Genomic DNA, 23568 nt, shown 5'->3' with positions numbered 1-23568 from the left:
AGCACTGGCAGGTTTATTCCCCCCTCCCCCCGCTACTCCCATTTTCTTCCCAAGAACTGTAAAGGGATGTCTGGGAACAATAAACACAAACAAACAAAACCTCACAAGTTTATGGGAGATGGTTTTGTTTCTCATTATGATGCCCTTCACAAGAGAACCATAGATGTGTATTAAAGCCAAAGTATATCTCCAGGAGATTATAGTAATGCAGAAGATTTAAAGAATGGATACTGTTGACTATTACTCCAAGTCAGAGACTCAGATTTGTGCATTTCAGATGAAGGCTAACACTTAGTCTATAGATTTTGCACCATTATATGGAGCTGTACATCTTGTTGGCTTAGCTGTGCACACAAGACTCATTTTAAAATGTATGATACCTATGCCAGCTACACTATCGGTGCTGGGACGGGGAGGGAGATATGTGAGGGATAGATTCTTGCTAATCCTTTGAATCACTGCATTCTGCTCTATTTGCCAGCTCCCCTGTTTTATCTGCATCATTTCATACTGTATGACTTTGGGCAAGTTTCTTCCTCTGTCTGCCTCAGTTTCTTCATCTGTTAAAAACAATAATAGTGCTTACCTATATCACAGGGATTTTGTACAGCTACAGTAATTACAATTTGTAAAGTGTTTTAATAACCTCAGAGCCCATGTGTATGTTTTTTTTTTTTTTGTGCCAGAAAACAGTTCTGTATTTGTGTATGGTGAGTTTAGTGCATTTAAAGTCAACACATGAAAGTTGAAGATGGATCCTTTATGTTATACCAGAGCTTGGGATCTATTTCCGGGCTATCCATAAGGAATAAACACATTTAGGACTAACGTAATAAGGCCTCTAATATCCGTAAGTAGGAAATAGGGCCTGGTATACTTGCTGTTGTTACATTTATGGGCAACATACCCAGGGGAGACAATATTTCTAAGTGGTTATCCCAGGGAGCAGAAAATCCAAAGACTAGAGTTGTATTCCCAACTCTGTTTGCCATACAAATTTGGGCAAGTCATTTAACTTTTGTGACTCAGTTTCTTATCTGCAAGAATGGCACTTATTTACCTCCACAAGAAAGCAAGAAAGAAGTTGCTTTTTTAGAATGTGTTCACTAACATACGATAACCCACCAGAGGTAAAATCCTATCATGGACAAGGTAATTGTAGTTTCAACAAATGGTTAAACCTCCCCCATTTTTCATAAGAAAGACAAGGCGTATATAAATACAAGGTATTTTTTGTTGTTATATGCCAATAGGATTAAAGGTAATCACTCACTGTACCACCTTTAAATGGGAAACAAAACCTGGGATAGATCCCTTGAGACGTGCATGAAATATATGCCATTGCGTTAAACTACATAGCCCTGGTACATCTTCTAATTAGGAAACTGAGCATGAGATAAATCTTCTGCAATCTCACACATGCATGATTCAAATAACTGGTCTGTGTATCACTGGCATATAGAAACACTGCAGGAGATGCGTGTAGGAAATATATGCTTAAAATACTATCAAAGCAGGATTCTCACTCCCAGATTCTCCTTCTTGGAATTTAGCTCTTTAGCACAAGAGTGGAGGAACTTCAATAGTTTTCAAGCTTTTTATTTTATTTTTTTTTTTTAACTCTTGAGGTTAGTGGTAGAAGTCTAGAGCATAAGTCAGGCCCCTAATGGTCTTTGCGTGGCACCTCTGCCAAGCATAAATGTAGCTTTTGAATGTTCCAGGTAGTTCTTTCAAATGAGACGCTCTCAGAAGAACTATGTCTTGATTGGTTTCAGAGTAACAGCCGTGTTAGTCTGTATTCACAAAAAGAAAAGGAGGACTTGTGGCACCTTAGAGACTAACCAATTTATTTGAGCATGAGCTTTCGTGAGCTACAGCTCACTTCATCGGATGCATACCGTGGAAACTGCAGAAGACATTATATACACAGAGACATCACTTTGGATGGGCTATTACCAGCAGGAGAGTGAGTTTGTGTGTGTGGGGGCGGAGGGTGAGAAAACCTGGATTTGTGCTGGAAATGGCCCAACTTGATGATCACTTTAGATAAGCTATTACCAGCAAGAGAGTGGGGTGGGAGGAGGTATCGTTTCATGGTCTCTGTGTATATAATGTCTTCTGCAGTTTCCACGGTATGCATCCGATGAAGTGAGCTGTAGCTCACGAAAGCTCATGCTCAGATAAATTGGTTAGTCTCTAAGGTGCCACAAGTACTCCTTTTCTTTATGTCTTGATTGAAGTTTGTCCACATAAGATAAAAACTTTGACTTCAGGGAAAAATAAAAAAACAGGTGCAAGAGAAACACCTCAAAAAAGGAAATCTCCAAACTCTGAAGGGAGGTTGATGAGTGAGTGGATCATGCAAGATAACATCTTTGGAGAAGCATAGTTACAAGATAAGTCATTTTCCCTTCACTACAGAGACCATCTGAACAAGATTCTTGCTCCTGGAGAGTAAGAATTTTGGGATGTGATGAAAATGAGAGCACAGATCAGATCATCCATAAAGCAGGTCAATGCCAATAGTGTGAAGGTAATTTTTTTTCTTTATAGATAGAAGAGCAGATTAAACATGCCAGTCACCATCCTCTTGAAGAGGCATAATGGTTCCCAGGGAAACCATTTTCAAAAGACATCTTTTGTTTGACCACATAGTTATTTAATTCCTTGAGATCCAGATGGGGCCAGAGTCCTTTTGTCTTTTTGACTATCAGGAAGTACCTGCAATAAATCGCCTTCCCTCTTTCACACTCAAATTTTAATTAAATAGACCTATGAAGTAGGCGCGTAAGTAAATATTACCCATTTTTGCAAAGGAGGAAACTGATCCCTTTTCATAAGAGGGGAAGCTAAGGCCGAACAGTAATCAGTGCTGGAATCAGGACTAGCCCATAGAAGAAATTCCTGGCTTTCAGTTATGTGCTCAGGCTATTAAGCAATGCATCATTTTATTGTTTGCAGCCTCTAGATGTAATGGTCAAGGTCAGGACCACTGTCTTCTTTAAACAGGCCCTTAACCAGTTTTAGATGTATTTGTCCCACTCTGAGTCAGATGCTGCATTTGTAACACATTATAACTTTTACAAGAGAAGGCAGGTTGGAGCATTTCATATTAGATTGGTGTTTATGCAGACTGAACTATAAGATGAGATGGCAGGTTTTGCCTGCAGCCTGTAGTCTCTTCCTTGAAGTTTGTCATTGGTACAGGCAAGACAAGTGGAAGGAGACTCCAAGATGGCCAGAATCCAGGCTTCCCTTCACATTTTCACCTGATTGATTTGATGCAGTTCCTCCTCCTGATCTTTTATACAACTTAGCCTCATTTTCTTTCCCGTCTGAAGTGCACATGGCAGACACTAAAACAGAATCAGTCAGGATGTCCCACTTGTTTCTTTTGCCTTTAGGGAGACATTTTTCTGATTTAGTGCTGATGTTGCTATCGCTGGGTTTTCTCTCTCTCAGTTGCTAAATACTGCAGCGGTACCTGCAGGCTGGCCTCAGTTGATATTCCTGCTAGACAATCAGATTCTTTTTCTAACTTTCTCATGTATTATTTATTAATTTCAGGCTGTTGCCTGAGTACCATTTACTTTTGAATTTCATGTCAGACAAGGCAGTCTGTCCCGTTCCATCTCATGATAATAGCTGGGATGGTCTGGAATTTTCAGGAGACAAATTCTGAAATATCCCTGGAGACATAAAAGCTCAAATTTGATATTTTTAAAATCAACATTTACAGACCACCCTGAAAAGCAGTCATTAAAAAAATATGGACTGAAGGTAATGTGTCTGATCTGTACAAAAGAAGACTGTGAGGGGGAAGCTAAAACCCAAGGATGGGAGCACCAGTGTAGGCCAACCTCCTGTGGCTGTCAGAATTTTAACTTTGAGGCGATAACTGCAGATTGATTGATATCCATTAATTCAAAATCTATTTGTTATGAACAGATCAAGTGCTAGATTCTCAGGTATGCCAAAACCCTGGTGCACCCGGCAGAAGGTGCATTATATCACCTCTCCCCCTAGTCCTGGGTGCTGGTTTGACTGTCAGCACAAATTAGGACAGCTTCTGGGATGCTCTAAATGCCATCAAAACTGTATCAGGAAAGCTTATGCCCAAATACATTTGTTAGTCTCTCAGGTACCACAAGGACTCCTCGTTTTTATCAAAACTGTAGTTACTCTGTATATAGTAGTAGAGCCCTCTCTAACTTGAAGGTATACTACTTAGCAGCACAATTACTTTATACCATAGCAGTCCTGGCCAGTGCATTGCATACCCCACAGACAGATCAAACAAACCTTCACTGGCTAAGTCAGCTTGGAAGACAGAAGCCTGAAAGGAGCTGCACTGATATTAGCTTTAGTGACATAAAGGCCAAAAAAAAGCAAGAAATTAAAATTGAAATGTTTTGTTTCAGCATTTTCTAAAATGAAACATTTTGATTTTTCAATTCAAAACAACTTCTTGTTTTGAAATCCTTTAATTTCATTTTTAAACATTTAAAAACCTTTAAAAATGCTCAAAACCAAAATGATTCCCTTCCCTCCAACTTTTTTGAATTGCCAGAAAACTGAAATATCCATTATTCACCGAGCTGCAAAGAAGACACTGCCCCACGTGAAACTCGGAGAGAGATTGTGACTCCGGAGATCCCCAGTGATCTGGGATAATACCCACACTGCACTATCCTTTTGGATGTTGCAGCCTGCTTCACAGACTTGCCTGGTTAACTTTTGCAGGCCAGTGCTGAGGTCCATGTCCACCATTCCTCTACTTTGGCGTGACTGCACATCTTGGGGTGCCAAGAATATTAACCTCATGTCATGGATGACTTCAGCTGTGTGTAATTACATTCCGCTGATTAAACAGCTGTTGTATTCCCTCTCCCCCTTCCCCCCCACAGAGGTGGCTGCCCTTCAGTGTTGGGGAAAATGATTAGTACTTATGCTGTAAATTCAATGAGAAGGTAAAATCTGTAAAGCCCGCTGGGATAGATTTGCAGGAAAGGTACTAAATAAATGCAGGAACATTAGACTGTTATCATTCTGATGCCCATGATAGAAGATTACTATAGCCTACTTTTAATTTTGTGTCTTCTAATACCTGTGATGTGAATTTGGATTCGTAATATTATTTTAAGTTGTTTGTTTTTGGTTTGCTTGGTGTGTATTTCACATGCTAGTGTCTAGAATATGTACTCTCTACTGTCACAGAATGAATGGTTTCCATCCTTGTATCTGCTTTCACCAGATCCTAGGCAGCCAGCACCATATGTATCTTATAAGATAATAAGCCTTAGAGGAGATTATTGTGGGTTCCTGTTGAGATGCAGAATGTATTGATGAGGCTTCTGTCGGGAGGAAGGATGGGAAATTTCAGGTGGAATTTCCTTCTGAAATTGACCTTTTGAGCTTCATAGACTAAAAGGGGAATCAGAGACCTGCCGTTTATGATCTGCACCTTTCATGTGGTGCATAGTTGGGAGCTCTTTTCAGCACCACTGAAAGGATGACATGCCAGAGAAAAGCTTCCCATAGGGGAAAAAGTCCAGGAAATTTTAATTATGATTTTTTTTTAAAAAGTCACATTTTTCATAATGGAAAAGTCTGAATGACATGCGTGCCACAAACCAGTCTCGCTGCTGATTCTACTTGAATACCCATCATTCCCAATAATCTGCCTGGTTAGTTATCACATGCCATAGACGCAGAGGGGGACCAGTTACATCAGTGGAATATACACACCTATTTTCCTGAATCCCTTCATAAAATATTGCAGACCTTTTCCTGCCTGATTCTTTCAGACTTGTCCTGCCCCAAATCAGGGGCAGCTTGGAAAAGAAATTACATTTAAAATAGGGAAGAAAAAATAACTTGGAACATTAGACATCTACCTACAGTCATTATTTGAATATTATTTATATAAACAGTAGTACTTAGAGCTTTTGACCAATATGGGAGCCCCATTGTGGTAGGCACTGTACAGACACATAGTGAGAGACAATCCCTGCACCAAAGAGCTTGTATTTGAAATAGACGAGACATGGAAAGGGAAAAAAAGCACAGAGAGGTGAAATGACTTGCAAAAGATCATGCAGCAAGCCAGAAACAGAACCCAAATTTCTGGAGCCATAGTCTGTTGTCTGATCCACTGGCCTATATGGCCATCTTATCTCTATAGCCTTTGTTGCCACACACACAACTCCCCAATCTCTTAGAAGGAGCATCATAGCACAGGCACTAGTTAATCTGCCCATTCTCCTCCTGTGTGCCACAGAATGTTTTGTAATTAAGGCACATGCTACAAAGCTAACAGTTACCAGGTTGAAAGTGTTCCCTACGCTTTTCAGAGTAAAGGGAGTCATAAGCCTGGGATGTAGCAAGAAGAAAATAGATCCTGTCAGATTGGTTGGGTAAATCAAAGAAAGCATTATTATCAAGTAAAGAGCAAAAGTTATCCCAGCTGCATTGCAAATAGGGAAATGAACTGTTGATGGCTGTAAGGCATGCCTGTCTAAGTTTAGGCTGCTGGCCTCATCTACAAGCTTTTGGGGGGATTTCTTGGGACTACCTATTAAGTCTGAGGACTTTCATCCCAGGAAGTGGGTGTGGGGATAACTGTAGTTGCTACAGCCATGAAATAGGCATTTGAAGGAGGGTAACAAAGCGTCCAGGTGGGCCACAAAGAAACCTGTTCCATAGCCCACTGTTGTCCAGGTTTCTTTAAAGTTGGGGATATATTAATAATATTGTTCTCCTGAATTAAAATTTTAATTTGTACTTTTTTCCCTCCAAATGACAGAGACCCTCCCTTCCTCCCAACCTTAAGGCATTAGGACAAACAGGGATTGGAGGTAGAATTTAGCTGAAGGGGAAAATCTCTGGCTTTTCAATTTCCTTTGAGAGGCGGGTATTGTCTGTGACTTCTGTGCTAAGCAGGGATGTCTGTGGCTGCTTGAATAAGCTGTAATTTCCTGCAGCTGCTGGGATGGGTTGGGAGTGTCTATATTGCAGCATGCTGGATAATTTTGGGGTGTTTGAGGATGAAGGATATATGCAGCTGGCAGAATAGTGTGAGGAACCTAAAGCTGATGAGGTTAATGGTGGATAAAAAATAATGCGGTGAAGATCGTACTGCCACAACTGGATGAATAATACAGGGGTGCCTGCGGCACTTACTGTGAAAGAGGCGGCGTTTTTCTGGTTCCTCAATGGGTGTGTGGAATAGACTTAGAAACCATCATAAAGCATAGAGTGTATCAGCCCCTAGCAACAACCACCAGAGAGGAGATGATACAAAATGTAAAAGCCCAAACACCCAGAAGAAAAAAAAGAAGCCCCACTGGATGCAGAGGGCTGGATTCTCCTCTCCCTCACATCAGTTTCCCAGCAGCGTAGCCCCCTTGACTCCAGTAGAACTTCTGGTTTACGAGTCAGAGGAGAATCCGACCTACAGATTCCTATTTTTCTCAGGTCACTCTTCCCCTTCCCTGTCTGTGTAAATCAGCTGGTGTTTTTCCCCTGGTTCTCCTGGCCACCAGCCATGGCCCCTCAAGGGGTTGCTGGCTTTGAGAGAGTTTTTCCCTTTTAAAAGAAAAAATAAATTACATGAATCTGCATACTTTTTTTTTTTGTCAATTGAAAGCTAGAGAGAGAGAGAAAAAGTGCCAGGCTAGTCCATCTACAGCAGACAAGGGAGGGATGGAGAAAGAGAGAGAAAAATCTCTTTTATAGAGCCCAAGATTGGGTGTAGCTCCTTGCCCTCCCTCCTCGATTCTCTCTGTATTTATAGCAGTAAAACTGTGGCTCTGAGAAGAATCTGACATCAAAGCCACCCAGGAAAGAAGGCCAGATTCACTAATTAATATTCTGAACTGGTGACCCCCGTCTCTTTCTTTCCACCCACTTCTCTCAGTCTCTCTCTCTCCTCCTTCAGATGGCTGCAGCCCCCTACAGCTGAGTCAGATCTTCCTCTGTTCCACAGCATTGCAGCACTTCAGCAGAAAGCCAGCAAGGCGTTCTTTCGCTCCTCCCTACTACTGCATCTCCCCTCCAGCATCCACTCTGCTACCCACCTCGCCACCATGGCCAGTACTGTGTCAGGTAGGACCAGCATGGATTTTTTTTATATCAATCATTTAAAACATCGTTATTGTTGTTTATTATTGTTTCCAGTGTGAATTTTGCTTTCATGCTGGGAGGGTTCTCCGAGGGACAGACAGCTGGTTTGGCAACATTGTCTTTTTTTTTCCCCATTTGATGTATGAAAGCTGGGTGGGATTTTTTTTTTTCACCTGTATCCACAGTAGTTAAAACCTGCCTACTTAAAAAATTCCTGACCTTAAAATGTGACACTTGAGATATGCTTAGTGCATATCAAATAATATTACCGGTCAAATAATATTTTGTGGTCACATCACATGGTCATTTTTAAAAAAATCACCTGTTCATTTTTGGAAGAAGGGATGGGGAGGGGCTGGGAATTGCATTTTTACATTGGTAAAGATCAGGCACTGTACAAGTGGGTCAAGGAAAGAGACATAAGCAAGAAATTGAAAATTATGCTTAAAAAAAAAATGGAGCTTGCTTTCTGTGCATTCCCAGAGCCTTGCATCCATCAGGATGCATTGCTCCATTATAAAGTGTTGTAGGGGAGTGGTCCTCTGATGCTGCTGAGTGAAATCCAATGCTGCAAGGGAAGCCCTTCCTCCTTCCTGCAGTAATACTGGGAATAATACCATTGCTGCCTCTTGTTTTCCTAGGTTAGGCACTATCTGGTTTTGACATTCAGATTAGCCTGCAGCATGTCAGGCTGCGGCGAGAATGGTGCAACCTTTCTGTGAAACTGGTTCCTAGAGATGGGTCTTGCAGCACCTTGCTGGGGAGCTGCGCAGGTGGGGGAACGAGGGAAGGGTTCATGTGGATGGAACTGGAGCTCAGTGAGGAAGAAAATAAAAGTGCTGATTTACACCTGAACAATGGATGCTTGTTGAGAGTGTCGTCCGTCCCCCCCAGTCCCTTTCTTGAAACAGCTCTGATTCCTTCTATGCTGCGTTAAAGAGGAGGAGGCTTTATGAAAGATGGGGCAAGCAAAATAATCATAAAGGGTTGGAATGGGGGGCTGAATGGGAGTGGAGGAGGAAAGGACAAGGTGTGTTCTGTTCCAGACCCTCTCCCATCCAGGGAACTTGCTGAAAGGAAGACAGAGCAGCCTTTCTTGGTGCATTCACTAGCTTCACCCCTGTGCTCTCTGCAGTGCATTTTCTGTCCTTTTTTCCTTTTAAAAAGACCACTAAAGCCGGGAGGGGGGAAGGAAAAGAGGGCTGGGAGGGGGCACTGGGGGATGTGTGTAGGGATGCAGCTAATCCAAAGCAGGCTTTGTATATGATTAGGAAACCAAAACTAGCCAATGTTAAAAATGTTTGCCCTTATGCTAGAAAATCTGCAGGCATGGGAGAGGATGTGTGAGGGAGAGAGAGAGCACCCTTTTGCCTGTGTCATTGAATGTGTGCTAGTGTTTATTCTGAAGGCCCCACCCATCCATCTTGCTTTATTACAGAATTGGTTCTGGTCTAATTTGAATTGCAGGGAGCTCAGCAATCTAAACCAAGATTGCATTCAGCCTGACACAAATGAGATGGTGGGTGTGACATGCATAAGTACCAGAGCAGAGGAATCAAGAGGCAGCAGTTATTATAGCTGAAGGAGAAGAGAGAAAATGGAAACTTGGTATATGACAAGGAGCAGGGCTGAGTCTCAGCCAGTGGACTTTGCAGGGGTCAGTTCTCTATTCAGTGTTGCACTTACAATAGGAATAGAACGAAGGCTGCAAAGGCAGGAAAAACAGGCAGATTTTGTAAATGAAAGAGAGACTTCTTTTTCCTTTATTCTTTCTGCTTTATTTCTCTCTTTATCCCGAGCAAAAACAAATCAGTGCTGGAGAGAGAGAGCAGCTGTAATTGTTTGCAGCCAATGCCCAAGGGCTTGTATCCCTAGGGAAGATTTCCTGGGGTCTGTTAAAATAAACAAATCCCTCAGATGAAAAGGAAACCAGTCCTGCTTGCCCTGCTTCACCAGTTTGTTTCAATTCTCACCAGACTCTCTAGGTACTTCCTTCTTGCCATGATTGTCAACTTCAGTAATAAAGCAGGAGAAGCAGCAGCACATGCTCAGTGCAGGCTCAGCTGCAGTGATGGCCATGCTATGCTGACAGCTATTCACACATGCTCTGGTAAATCCTTAGAGAGTCACAGGGACTAAATTTCAGAGTAGCAGCCCTGTTAGTCTGTATCCGCAAAAAGAACAGGAGGACTTCTGGCACCTTAGAAACTAACAAATTTATTTGAGCATAAGCTTTCGTGAGCTACAGCTCACTTCATCGGATGCATGCAGTGGAAAATAGAGTGGGGAGATTTTATGTACACGGAGAACATGAAATAATGGGTTTTACCATACACACTGTAATGAGAGTGATCAGATAAGGTGACCTATTACCAGCAGGAGAGAAAAAAAACCTTTTGTAGTGATGATCAAGGTGGGCCATTTCCAGCAGTTGACAAGAAGGTGTGAGGAACAGTGGGGGTGGGAATTAACATGGGGAAATAGTTTTACTTTGTGTAATGATACATTCACTCCCAGTCTTTATTCAAGCCTAATGTAACTACGCTTTTTTGTATACCCCTAAAGAAAGAGTCCAGGACACATGACTGTGTCTACTCATCCATCACTGAAAGGCTTGTTCGGGCATATGAACAGGCAAAGGAATATTTGTGACCTCTCCTAGAGATTATGAAATGGTGTAGTATTGTGAAAGCCTTGTGAACTCTTTTTCTGATAGACGAGTGCATCTGGTGTGGTGGAGCCAGGTTGAATCACTGGTGTCTCTCATTTTGGTATGCACAAGTGGATACCACATGGCACTGTGTAGTCCTGGAAAATCCCAGATGTTTCTCCTCACTAGATGGATGTTGGCATCATATGGCTTTACATGGCCCTGGTGGGTCCCCATGATTTCTTCTTCTGGACTCTATTAGCGGACACTCTGTAGCACTGGCATATATCTATTTTTTTTTTAGTATTAATGTTGTAATAGCGCCCAGAGGCCCCACTCAGATTCATCCCTACCCATCCTATCTATGCATCTCCAAGGTATTTCTTTAATGAACTGAGTGTACAAGGCTTATTTTAGACGTTCCTGTTACATCTAGCAGGACTTCAGTTTTACAAACCTAAGGAGTACAATGAAAGGAATAGTCTTTTTAAACCACTGTATCCAACCAGGGATTCCAAATCATTTTAAAATATTTGTTATTTCTCAGTCTATAAACCAGGTCTCCATCGATGACATATTGCAGAGCTTCTGAAATCCCTCAGATATTTCTAAGGAACCTTCTCTGAGGTATCTAAGTGCTGGTACAGATTTGATGAATGTATTGTTTTAATGAAGTGAATAGACTCTCCTTCTGGAAAGGAAAAGTGGGGACTCAGTGGCATCATGGACCTTGGGGAAGTTTCTGTGAACTCTTCTTCTGAGTAAATATGGGAATGGTGTAGCACTGGTATAAGCAGTGGCATTTGGGCATGGTCATTTTGGAGATAGGGAGCAAAATGCACAGAAGTTTTGCCTTCCTGCTCTGGGTAGGCCCAGAAAACCCCTGATTAATAAACCAAGCTGCATTCCATGAAGTTTAGAAACACTTTTCTGATTACTGCCTCTAGCGTGGAATGCCCACTCCTCCTTACTCACTTCTCTGGACATGGGAGAAATAGGTGAGTTACTCTGAAATTGGGAAGGGCAAAGAAGGAAGGCTGTAGGTGAAATAAAAGCTTTTGGACTTACCTGCTCCACACTTACCTTATCCAGAACAACCCCAAATGCTCTGTAAACACCAGTTGTGCACAGTCCCAGGCAGCATGTTCACAAGTGTCCAACCCACCACTTTCTTCTCAGACACAGGAGACAACTATGGACCATCCAGGTGTTAACTGGGTCTAAGGGCTGTTGAGTCTAACTCTTGGGTGAAACTCAAGAGAGCCAGTCAGTCTGAAAAGGTGTTACAGGAATTTGGTGAAGCTCAGCAAGCCTCCAACAGTTTTTCTCCCCGTTCTACTGAAGTTCATTGGAAACTCCATACCTTTCTGAGTTCTGCCCTTTGATCTTCTCCTTCCCTTTATGATATCATGCCTCCTTCTTTTAGGTTTGTGGCAAGGTTTCCATCAAGAGTCTCATCTAATGCAGGATTAAATTTAGGACCACATCTTCAGCTGGATCTGTGAGTGCAAAAGGGCTAAAAAGTAACTAGCTCTTACATGCCTCTTCTGGTGCACTGCAGCATTTCCCAGCTGGGTAACAGCTCCTTAAAGTCCATTATCAGCTGGTGTACTTCAGAACAGTCCCCTATCCACCTTAAATACTTATATGGCCTCCATTACCCTAGTATCTGAGCACCTGACAGTCTTTAATATTCTTATCCTGACTACAACTCCGTGTGGTCAGTCAGTGCTATCATCCCCATTGTACGGACAGGGAACCAAGGTCCAGAGAGACTAAGTGACTTGCTCAAGGTCACACAAGGAGTCTGTGCCAGAGCAGGGACATGAACCAAGGTCTCCCCCATCTCAGACCAGCAACCTACCCGCTGGAATATCCTTCCTCTCTAGGCTCCTGGGTGTCTCCCCATTTCAACTATAGCTGAGAATCTAGTCCTAAATAGGTCTCATATGTACCGAAACCTTGGGTCACCTGCCCCCACTTGGACACGTTGATTTTCCTTTCTCAAGCACCTTACCCCCAAATAGCCTCTTTCCCTCTTCACCTCCCAGTTCCCCTTTGCTAAGTAGATTTGTGGTTTCTCACTGACTCAGCTGCTGCATCCAACCCACTTAGTCCACCAGACCTGGGCCTCAGCACTCCTGTCCTTCTCCTTCCATGGCCTCACTGAGAGATAGGCACAAACTAATTCTTTTATTGGGAGGGCCTCGGTAGTGTTGCATGGGAGCCTGAGTTCTGCTGCTCTCTCTCCCATCACTCAGAACAAAAAGAGAGGTAATCCAGATGGCCCAAACTGCTCTCTCCTACCCTGAGTGCAGACTGTCCTTCATTATTACACCTCTCCTGCCTTTCATCCAAATGGCATTGTGCTACTTGCTCTCTCAAGGGATGTCTTCAGTCAACTACCTTGGTCGCTGTGAAGCCACAGAATGGCATTGTCCGAGTCCTACTTTGGTACTAGAACCAGATGTGGGGGGAGGTAGATAACATTCTGATCCATGCTACACCCCTAGACGTAGAAATGGAGAGGAAGGCCTTAAGCCCAAAGTAAGTGAATGCACGGGGCCCCGCATTATGTGGGCACATAGGCCCAAGTTCTTACTTGTGGCCCCACAAGCTCTGTCTCTCATATTCTTTTTCTTTCTGTCTCTTCCTCCTCCTCTGTCTCTCACCAGCTCCCATGACAGTTCTGTTTTGCATTATGTCTCTGCTGGGGGATGGGTAATTTTCATCTCTCTTTCCTGCTTCCTGAATCATGGTTAGTATGCATGAGTCTTTAGCTCGCCTCCTGGGTGGCACTCTTCAGACTTTCCCCAGAGATCTTAAATAGGCTCCTGACAGGCAGATGCAGTCTCAGAAGTAGATGGCTATTACCATATGAAATCTGTGTTTCCAATGCATTGAATAAATTACTTCCACTGCATGGGCTTTCTTGTGCCTGATAGGCACATCCCTGCATTAGGGTGGTGCAGAGTTACATTGCCTTGGGAACCTCAGCCCCTCCTGGACCACACAGGCATGCAGGGAAAGCATATCTGGTGTACTGTCTCTTAGAACAATGCAGCATACTCTAATCCCTTCTCTGTGCCTAGCCAGCTTTACTGGCTGGTGCAGAAGTGGGCAGGACTATGATACAAGGAGAGGAGTTGCTAGGAGTGACTGCCGTGTTGCTGGCTGCCTGGGCAGGGATCAGAAGTTGAGGGAAGCCTTCTTGTGCCCTCTCCTCCTTGAACATCCAAATGGGGCCCGTCAGACTGGCCCCATATCAGCAAAACCTGCTCTACAAAAATGTAATTGAGGAGCTTCTAAATACTCAAACAAGGAGTGCTGGGAAGAGACTGATCTTCATGGCGTGGCCAGTCTCCTGAAGGGCTACAAAAGGCTATGAATACCCTTGTTACATGGCAGGGTTCAGAATCTTCCGACACTGTTACATCTCCCTTTTTCTTTTTGAAAGTCAAACACAAATAAAACAAAACATCATGCTATCTAAAAATAACACACTACTCATGCAGCCAAGTAATAACACACATGGAAACATCAGGAGAAGCAACCCAAAACCCCAGCAGGTGAGAGGATCATTCTGTCTCTTTTTGGACATCTGTCATGACTACTGCCTTTGAACCTCAACAATTGTTTTTATTACATGACCATTTCTTGTTCTCAAAACAGTTCCTTCTTGGGACTGGTTAAGACATATGCATTATAGGCCCTCTTGGGCTCATGAGCCTAATAAAGCATTGCAAGTTGTGTTGCAGTATTCTAACCATACTAAATATGGATCCCTTGCATTCACCAGGGCTTTTATTTGCTATTTTCACTGTTTTTTTTCTGCTAGCCACTTGGCTGTGCATAATGAGGGTTTGGTGTGGAGTTCTTGAATTCATATATGAAAGAGAATGGCCTAAATAAGATACTCATTAGCTGTGGATCATTATTTGTTATTACCTCATACGAAATCTCAAGGTGAGCAAACTGCCATTGACCAGGGGTTGTTGCATTGCTACTTGTTGTGTTGTGCAACAGCTCACTTTAGAACACGATGTAGTAGTAGTCCATTAATACAGATTATCTGTCCTGTTTAATTCAAACAGATCTGTGTCAGCCTTGGCCTATGAGCTGATCAGGAATCTCAAGTGCTTTCACTAGTTCTTTTGCATTCTATTTCCTGTGGATTTCACCTGTTAGGCCAGAGCTGCAGGTGTGCCTGGTGCACCTGAGAGGGGACGAGAGGGAAGTGAAGGTCGTTTTAAACTAGTTGTGTTTAAATTCTGGGTGTGGCTGGGGAAGCCGTGAGGCTGTGCTGGCTTGTGATTTGTGAATTTCCCTATGCACGGGGAATCCCCAGCTTCCCTATTAAGGCTGCTTTCTGGCATAGGTGCCACAGAAGCAATGCAAAGGAGCTAGATTGGCAGCTGAAGATGTGACCATTATCTTATATGACAGTATTCAAACCTGTACAGAAAAGGATATCTCAGACTCTATTCTTACACTTCTCAATGCACAGATTGGCACTGTGCATTATATTTAACATTTCTGATCTCATGATCTGTGATATTATGGCATGATGTCCCAGTATCGATTTTAAAATCAACTTTTTGATTTCCAAGATCATTGTCAATTTGTTACAGAACCTTGCTTTATAAATGTCTTGAGAGACCCAACAACGAACTCTGTTTCTGCATCATCATCTCCATCAAAGCTTTGTCCTTGTGTTTATATTCATGAACGTATTTTTGCATTCTGGATTTCCTTATAGTCTGTGCGGAAAGCAGCACATTTCTGCAGAATGGTTGCTTTTATTGCATTCATGACACGGCACTCTTTGTGCTGTAAACCTTTCTGTCAAACAAATCTGGAGTCAGGTCCTCAGGTGGTGTAAACTAATGCAGTTCCATTGTCTAAAATGGAGCTATGTCAGTTTACATAACCTGGGCAGCTGGTTCCTGGTTTCTGCAGGTTGTTTACCCTTTTTTATTCTGTGTTTATGCATTAGTCTGCACTTTTAACTGGAAGCACTTTTGTTCTTTCACTGTTTGTCAACACTCTCTTTGGAAAACACCATTTTCATTAGCCCAGCTTTTCTTTGCAAAGTCAAGTCAATTTCTTGTAATAACCTTGCTTTGACCTTGTTATCAGTTATACCATAAATATTCAATCTCTATTTCATCCATTTATTAACTGTCTGAATTCACATGACTTAGATTTATTACATAGGTCTATAACATTTATTTATTACTATTATTTCTTTAACTTGTATTGATGTAGTGCCCAGAGACCCCAGTCCCATTTGCTGGATAACAAAAAGACAATCCCTGCCCTTAAGGGTTACAGTCTAATTTTACCAGACATCCCAATAGCCAGAGAACTAAATTGACTAATATATGAAAGATGGGGCACCCCATTGTCCAGGTGCAACACCTACAAGGAAATCCAATCCCCACTAATCTCCCATCTTCTAGCCAAGAAGAAGGTGTTGAGATACCCACCAAAATACTGTCCTTGGATTCTTCTTGGTGGCTCTGTCATTTGTATCAGCCTGCAGCAAATAGGAGTTTTATAAATTTGAAGCATCTCCTCTCTGACTGCTGAAAGGGAGAAGGAGCATTGTCTCTGTTCCACCCCCACTCCCACCCATGAACCCATCAGTAGAACCCATCACTAGAACCTCTGGTTGCTCAATAAGTGGAATTGAGTTGATCTCTGCTACTTTGCCCCTCCTTTATCCCCCAACTGCTGTAATAAGGGTGTGCTTCAATAGGAAGGAGGGCCACTAATATAGAGAGTCCAAGTTTAACATGGAGAAGAAACAAATGGGGGAGAAAATAAAGGGATTATAAGGAGATTCCCCTCCAGTAGTAAATGTTGGTAATTCCTAAAGGTATCGTAACTACACCGGGTGTATCATAACGTAACTTTTTTTTACCATAAATACATAGCAACACATATTTATAAAACAAACACACCCAAAAGACCCTACCAAAACAAGACACTCCAGTGCATGTGCTTCTCCCTCTGGGGAAAGGGTGATAAAATATTTAGCATTTCTAAAGTATTTGGCTGCATACACTAATCCTGGGGGCAGTGGTAGGTAAATACTATCCTTCTTTTGCAGATAGAGAGGAAGAAGTAAGAAAAATGAATGTGAGAGGATAAATAGTATTAATTATATTGCAGTAGCACTTAGAAGCCCCTGTGCTGGGCGCTGAACAAATTTATATTGAGAGAGACCCTGCCCCAAAGAGTTTACGGTCTAAAGAGATTAGACATCTGACTAATCTAATCGCCTTTTATGATGAGATTACTGGTTCTGTGGATGAAGGGAAAGCAGTGGATGTATTGTTTCTTGACTTTAGCAAAGCTTTTGACACGGTCTCCCATAGTATTCTTGTCAGCAAGTTAAGGAAGTATGGGCTGGATGAATGCACTATAAGGTGGGTAGAAAGCTGGCTAAATTGTCGGGCTCAACGGGTAGTGATCAATGGCTCCATGTCTAGTTGGCAGCCGGTATCAAGTGGAGTGCCCCAAGGGTCGGTCCTGGGGCCGGTTTTATTCAATATCTTCATAAATGATCTGGAAGATGGTGTGGATTGCACTCTCAGCAAATTTGCGGATGATACTAAACTGGGAGGAGTGGTAGATACGCTGGAGGGGAGGGATAGGATACAGAAGGACCTAGACCAATTGGAAGATTGGGCCAAAAGGAATCTGATGAGGTTCAATAAGGATAAGTGCAGGGTCCTGCACTTAGGACGGAAGAACCCAATGCACAGCTACAGACTAGGGACCGAATGGCTAGGCAGCAGTTCTGCAGAAAAGGACCTAGGGGTGACAGTGGACGAGAAGCTGGATATGAGTCAGCAGTGTGCCCTTGTTGCCAAGAAGGCCAATGGCATTTTGGGATGTATAAGTAGGGGCATAGCGAGCAGATCGAGGGACGTGATCGTTCCCCTCTATTCGACATTGGTGAGGCCTCATCTGGAGTACTGTGTCCAGTTTTGGGCCCCACACTTCAAGAAGGATGTGGATAAATTGGAGAGAGTCCAGCGAAGGGCAACAAAAATGATTAGGGGACTGGAACACATGAGTTATGAGGAGAGGCTGAGGGAGCTGGGATTGTTTAGCCTGCAGAAGAGAAGAATGAGGGGGGATTTGATAGCTGCTTTCAACTACCTGAAAGGGGGTTCCAAAGAGGATGGCTCTAGACTGTTCTCAATGGTAGCAGATGACAGAACGAGGAGTAATGGTCTCAAGTTGCAGTGGGGGAGGTTTAGATTGGATATTAGGAAAAACTTTTTCACTAAGAGGGTGGTGAAACACTGGAATGCGTTACCTAGGGAGGTGGTAGAATCTCCTTCCTTAGAGGTTTTTAAGGTCAGGCTTGACAAAGCCCTGGCTGGGATGATTTAACTGGGAATTGGTCCTGCTTTGAGCAGGGGGTTGGACTAGATGACCTTCTGGGGTCCCTTCCAACCCTGATATTCTATGATTCTATGACATACAAAGGGTGTCTACATGCAGCCACTAGATGAACTGATCAGATGACAAGGACTCAGGTGCCAGGAGTATGCAGATGACATACAGCTCTAGCTTTCCTTCACCATATACAACCATACCACTACCATCAAGATGGCCCAGTGTTTGAATGAGATCAGCTCACGGATGAAGAACAGCTGCTTGAAACTGAACCCAAGCAAAACAGGTGATGCTGGCGGGGAGAGGAAAGCCCTTTGAAGAGTTTGCATCCATGATGCAGTCTCGTTTGGTTGAAGGTACACGCTCATAACTGGTCATCTCAGTCTGTAGCTTAGGAGTGCTCCTGGATTCCTCACGGACACTAAGCTCTAGCATAGCAGCATCCGCAAGTAATGCTTTCTGTCATTTCCAGTGGGCTAAGAGAGTCTGTCCCATCCTGGCAGATGATGTGCTAATCTCAGTTATTCGTGCCTTTGTCACTTCTTCGCTGGACTATTGCAATGCTGTATACCTAGGCATGAAGTCTTCAGAGCTTGGAAACTCCAGCTGGTATAGAATGCTGCAGCATTTCTCCTTGGCAACACTGGCTACCTTGAGCACGTCACACCTGTCCTTCACATCCTACACTGGCTTCCCAAGTTCAGTGTCTTGGTCCTTACCTTCAAGACACCCTGGACCCAGGACATTGAATAGCTACATGAGGATGAAGACCATGAGTGACAACCGCACTCCTCTAGCAGTATGAACTGTGTACAAAAGGGTAAAGCACATATGTGCAGGAGACAGAGCTTTCTTGGCGGCTGGCCCAAGACTGTGGAATGAACTTCCTCAGGAAGTAAGGACTGTCACAAACCTCACCCCCATCTGCTCTAAGTGCAAGGTGCATTTCTTTGACCTGCCTTCTCTAACAAAGATATAGCAACATGTATGTGTGTGTATATATATAAATTCCAAAACAAAACACTCCTATCCCCTGCACACACTTCGGCCCTTAGAGAGAGGATGAGAGAACAAACACTTGATAGACAGTCATATTGCTTAACGCACTTATAACTCTCAGATACTATGGTGAAGAGATCAGTAGAAGAACTTATATATTTAATTGAATAGTAAAATTGAAGGGAAATAGAAGCACATGAAGGCAAAGTGATTTACCCAAGTTCACACGGAAGATTAGTGACAGAGCTAGGAATAGAACCATGGTCTTCTGCATCCAAGCCCAGCATATTTGTACACTGTAACATGCTACCTCTACTATTTCCTATACATACCAAAGGCTTTGGGATAGGACAATAGCTGTTTGGGTGAATCCCAGTTATGTATTTGTTGTGGATCTCCCCAGAGAATCCGTTTTAGTCTCTGTTTACTATGTAAAAGTGGGGCAAGGGCTGGCTAGAGTAGGATCCCCAGGGATTGATTTTGTGACAGAAATATTTTAAAATGTGTGAGTGTTGGAGCTAATATTAATGGCAAAGAGCAGGAGTGAGTACCCAGCAATCATACTAGAGTACACTGGGGGAGTTCTGGGGTGAGTCAGTTGAGAGAAAGCAAGGTGGTGGCTCTTCTGACCTTCTTAGCAGCTCTGTTTGAATGAGAATCCAGTTAACTCCTCTTCCATGCTTGTTTACTTCACTCAAAATACAATAGAGAGAGAGAGAGTCATTTTGTTCATGCAACGTGCCCGGTGCACATTCAGGTTTGCACAAGGGGTCTGTCAAAGGGTTGTGCCAGTAATGTAAAGAAATATGAACGGAGCAGAATCAGAGCATAACTTAATTGCCTATATCCACAGGAGCTCAGAGACCAACTGCACACTTTTTGTGGTAAGTTTGTGGCCTGAAAAGGCTGTGAGGGCGTTGTTCTCTGAAGGCAATGGGACATAAGGATGCCCAGCACTTTGTGAGATCAGGCTCTTCATTTTGTGATGCGTTTTCTGTGGCTTTTACATTGTGTTTGCTCACTTACTAATTTGCAAAACTCAGCCATTCGCAATGGATCACCCCAGTGATACGTGTGAAGCAAAAACATTCTACTGCTTAGCGATGAAATTTATAGCCAGGTTTAATGAACTACTTGCATAGTCTTGTATTGCAGCTGTCTGCCTAAAGGAAAAGGAAAATGTTGGCTATTTCTGCCTTGGATGGGCATCTACAAACTACTGTTTGTAATAACGTCTTCCATTTTAGTCAGAGTAAGACCCATGGGTGCCACCTCCATGACATTTCCAATCTCACCAAGACTCAGAGTGAGGCTCTTGCATGAGGTCCCAAAAGAGCTGCTATTTGCATGTGTGTGTATTTTCTGCTCTCTGTGTGGGTTATTGGCTTTCTGATCCTTAAAGCTATAAAAACTATTTAAAGTGAACAGTTGGAAGCCTTTCTGCCTTAATTTATACACATACATAATATCAGTGCTAACTCAGCTGACTTTGTTGTTCCTTCAAAACCTAATGGAAGCAGGAAAATGCAAACGGGTGACTAATTGGAGCACTCCACCTGCTTCTATCCGCTATTTTAAAAATGTGTAAAAATGTGCTCGTATAATCACACAATCCTATTTTAAATAACAAGCCTGTTATACAGTACCCTGACCAGCGAACTGTCAAATGTGGGTGCAATGGGTGTATCCACAAAATACGTATGTGCCCTTTAGACCCACAAACCCCCACATTTATGTGCACAAAAGGGGAATTTGTACATTCAAATAAGTAGGTGCACAGTTGCCTGCCCAGTTTGCGTATAGCTATATCAAAATGTGAGGTTTCTTGTATAACCCTCATTACACTAGCATTTCAGAGTAACAGCCATCTTAGTCTGTATTCGCAAAAAGAAAAGGAGTACACTAGCATTTGAAAGTGTTGGCCTTTTAGTCTCCTGGATATTGTAAGCAGGTTCTTTCTGAAGCAGCTGTGAATTAGAAATATTCCTGCTCCTGGAGACCTTGGCTTTGCCTTCTATGGACATGGTATCCTAAGTGGTGGCTGAGAGGCAGTTTCCTTTTAGTTCGGTGAATAGTAAATTCTTCCCCAGCTGACTAATGGAGAAGTATCATGATATCATGTATACCAGTGGTTGTCAGCCTGTGGTCTGCGGACCCCTGGGGTCCACAGAATATGTCTAAGATTTCCAAAGGGGTCTGCACCTCCATTTGAAATTTTTTGGGGGTCCGCAAATGAAAAAAGCCTGAAAACCACTGATAAATACATATTCCAAAAACGCCTGACACTGAATAATGGTGCTACCTGTATGAAGGGGTTCACTCCAGAAATTTGATCACACAGTGGAGACCATTTAAGTGAGCTGCGGACTACTGGATTCCCATTCCTTTTTTAGGATTGAGAGCTACATATTCCTGGCTGTATTGTTCATTCCCTTGGCTGCAATAACAGTTTGTGAAGACTGAGCTATTTATCTGAATTGAGTTTGTGTGTGAGTGAATGAGAAAGAAATTTGACACCAGCCTACATCTAATACAGGTGGAGCGGGAGATCAAGTCCCAGCACCTATAAGAGAACAACAATTATTATTTATTAATTTTCTTATTTTTTGTACAGTCCAAAATGTGCTAGGCCCTCTCCAAACATAATAGAAGGCCTGATCCCTTCCCTGAAGTGCTCACATTTGTTAAAAAAAAAACAAAAAAAACACACACCCAAGGCAGAGAGAAGGAAGATAGGGGAAGGGGAAAAACAAACTAGTTTGGGGGCCAAGGGGTGACTGGCCATAGAATCATAGGGTTAGAAGGGACCACAAGATGCAGAATTTGTTGTGTCTGAACCATCCAAGACAGATGGCTACCCAGCCTCCTTTTGAAAATCTCCAGTAAAGGGGCTTCCACAACCTTCCCAACATCTGTTCCATAGGCCTACTGCTCATATAGTTAGAAAGCTTTTCCTGAGATTTAATCTAAATCTGCTGTGCTGTAGTTTGAACCCACTGCCTCTTGTTCTCTCTTGCCACAGAGGGCAAGACAACTTTTCTCCATCTTTTTCTGGCAGCCTTTCAAGTATTTGAAGACTGCTATCATGTCCCCCCATAATCTCCTCTTTTTTCCCAACTAAACATACCCAGTTCCTTCAGCCTTTGCTCATATGGACTGGATTCCATCCCTTTGATCATCTTTGTCACTAGCCTCTGAATCCTTTCCAGTTTCTCTATCTCCTTTCCATACATTGGTGACGGTACTCCGGCTGAGGCCTAACCAGTGCCAAGTAGAGCGGTACTGTCACCTCCCATGACTTGCATGCTATGCCTCTGTTAAGGCAACCTCAAAAATCAAATGCACAAATACAAAATGGGGGATAACTGGCTTGGCAGCAGCACTGCTGAGAAGGATCTGGGAGTTGTGATGGATCACAGCCTCAACATGAATCAGCAATGTGATGCTGTTGTAAAAAAAGGAAGTAGGAGCTGGAGAGCAGTAACTTTATATCAGGAATAGCTGTTCCACTGTCCCGCCACATCTTTCAGTCCCACTGCATGTGAGCAGGAGAGTTTAGAAGGTCACATAAGAATGAAACATAGCAAAGACGAAGGACATGGAGGGGACACCAAGAGAAGAGTAAGGGCTTGTCTGCTCACAAAATGTTTACCACTTTGTATAGATAGGTATAGATAATGCAGCACAACAAAGGAACTGCAATTTGTGTGTGTGCATTTTCTCCTCTCTGAGTCGGTTATTGGCTTTCTGATCCTAAAATCTATAAAAGCATTTAAAGTGAAGAGCTGGAAGCTATCTTGCCTTAATTTGTACACATATATAATATCAATGCTAACTCAGCTGACCTTGTCATTCCTTCAGAACCTAATGGAAGCTGGAAAATACACATGGGTGACTTAAGTGGAGAGCTCCATCTGATTCTAACACAATCCTATGTGCATGCTTGTTATACAGTACCCTGATCAGCAAATTGTCAAATGTGTGTGCAATAGGCATGTCCAGAAAAAATGTATGTGCCCATTATACCCGCAAAATCTCATGTTTATGTGCACAAAAGGGGGATTTGTACATGCAAATAAGTAGGTGCACAACTGCTGTCCCAATTTGCATACAGCTATATCAAAATATGCGGTTTAGTAACTCCATTATGCTAGCACTTAAAATTGTTGGTCTTTTGGTCCCCTGGGAAATGTAAACAGGTTCTTTCTGAACAGATATGAATTAGAAATATTCCTGCTTTGGGAGACCTTGGCCTTGCCTTTATGGACATGTATTCTTTATTCTTAGAGGAATAAAAGTACAACTCCCTGTAGTGTGGATGCAATTATATCAGTTTAAAGGTTCCATAAGGGAATATTCACTTGACTGAGAATCTGGGC

The 23568-nt window shown here is 42.7% G+C and overlaps 1 protein-coding gene across 1 annotated transcript in view; it reads left to right on the top strand.

The window, feature by feature from the left end:
* Positions 1–23568, top strand: part of STMN3 (stathmin 3) — a 42664-nt gene that overhangs the window by 2494 nt on the left and 16602 nt on the right. The window contains exon 2 of the mRNA XM_073308885.2: positions 7940–8106. Within this exon, the coding sequence (XP_073164986.1) occupies positions 8088–8106 (19 nt within the window). The 5' untranslated portion in view covers positions 7940–8087. The remainder of the gene's footprint in view (positions 1–7939; positions 8107–23568) is intronic.

This window comes from Lepidochelys kempii, chromosome 13, assembly GCF_965140285.1.
Source record: "Lepidochelys kempii isolate rLepKem1 chromosome 13, rLepKem1.hap1, whole genome shotgun sequence".
Lineage (NCBI taxonomy): Eukaryota > Metazoa > Chordata > Testudines > Cheloniidae > Lepidochelys > Lepidochelys kempii.
The sequence above is the reverse complement of the archived record's forward strand: the minus strand, read 5'-3'. Positions and strand labels throughout refer to the sequence as shown.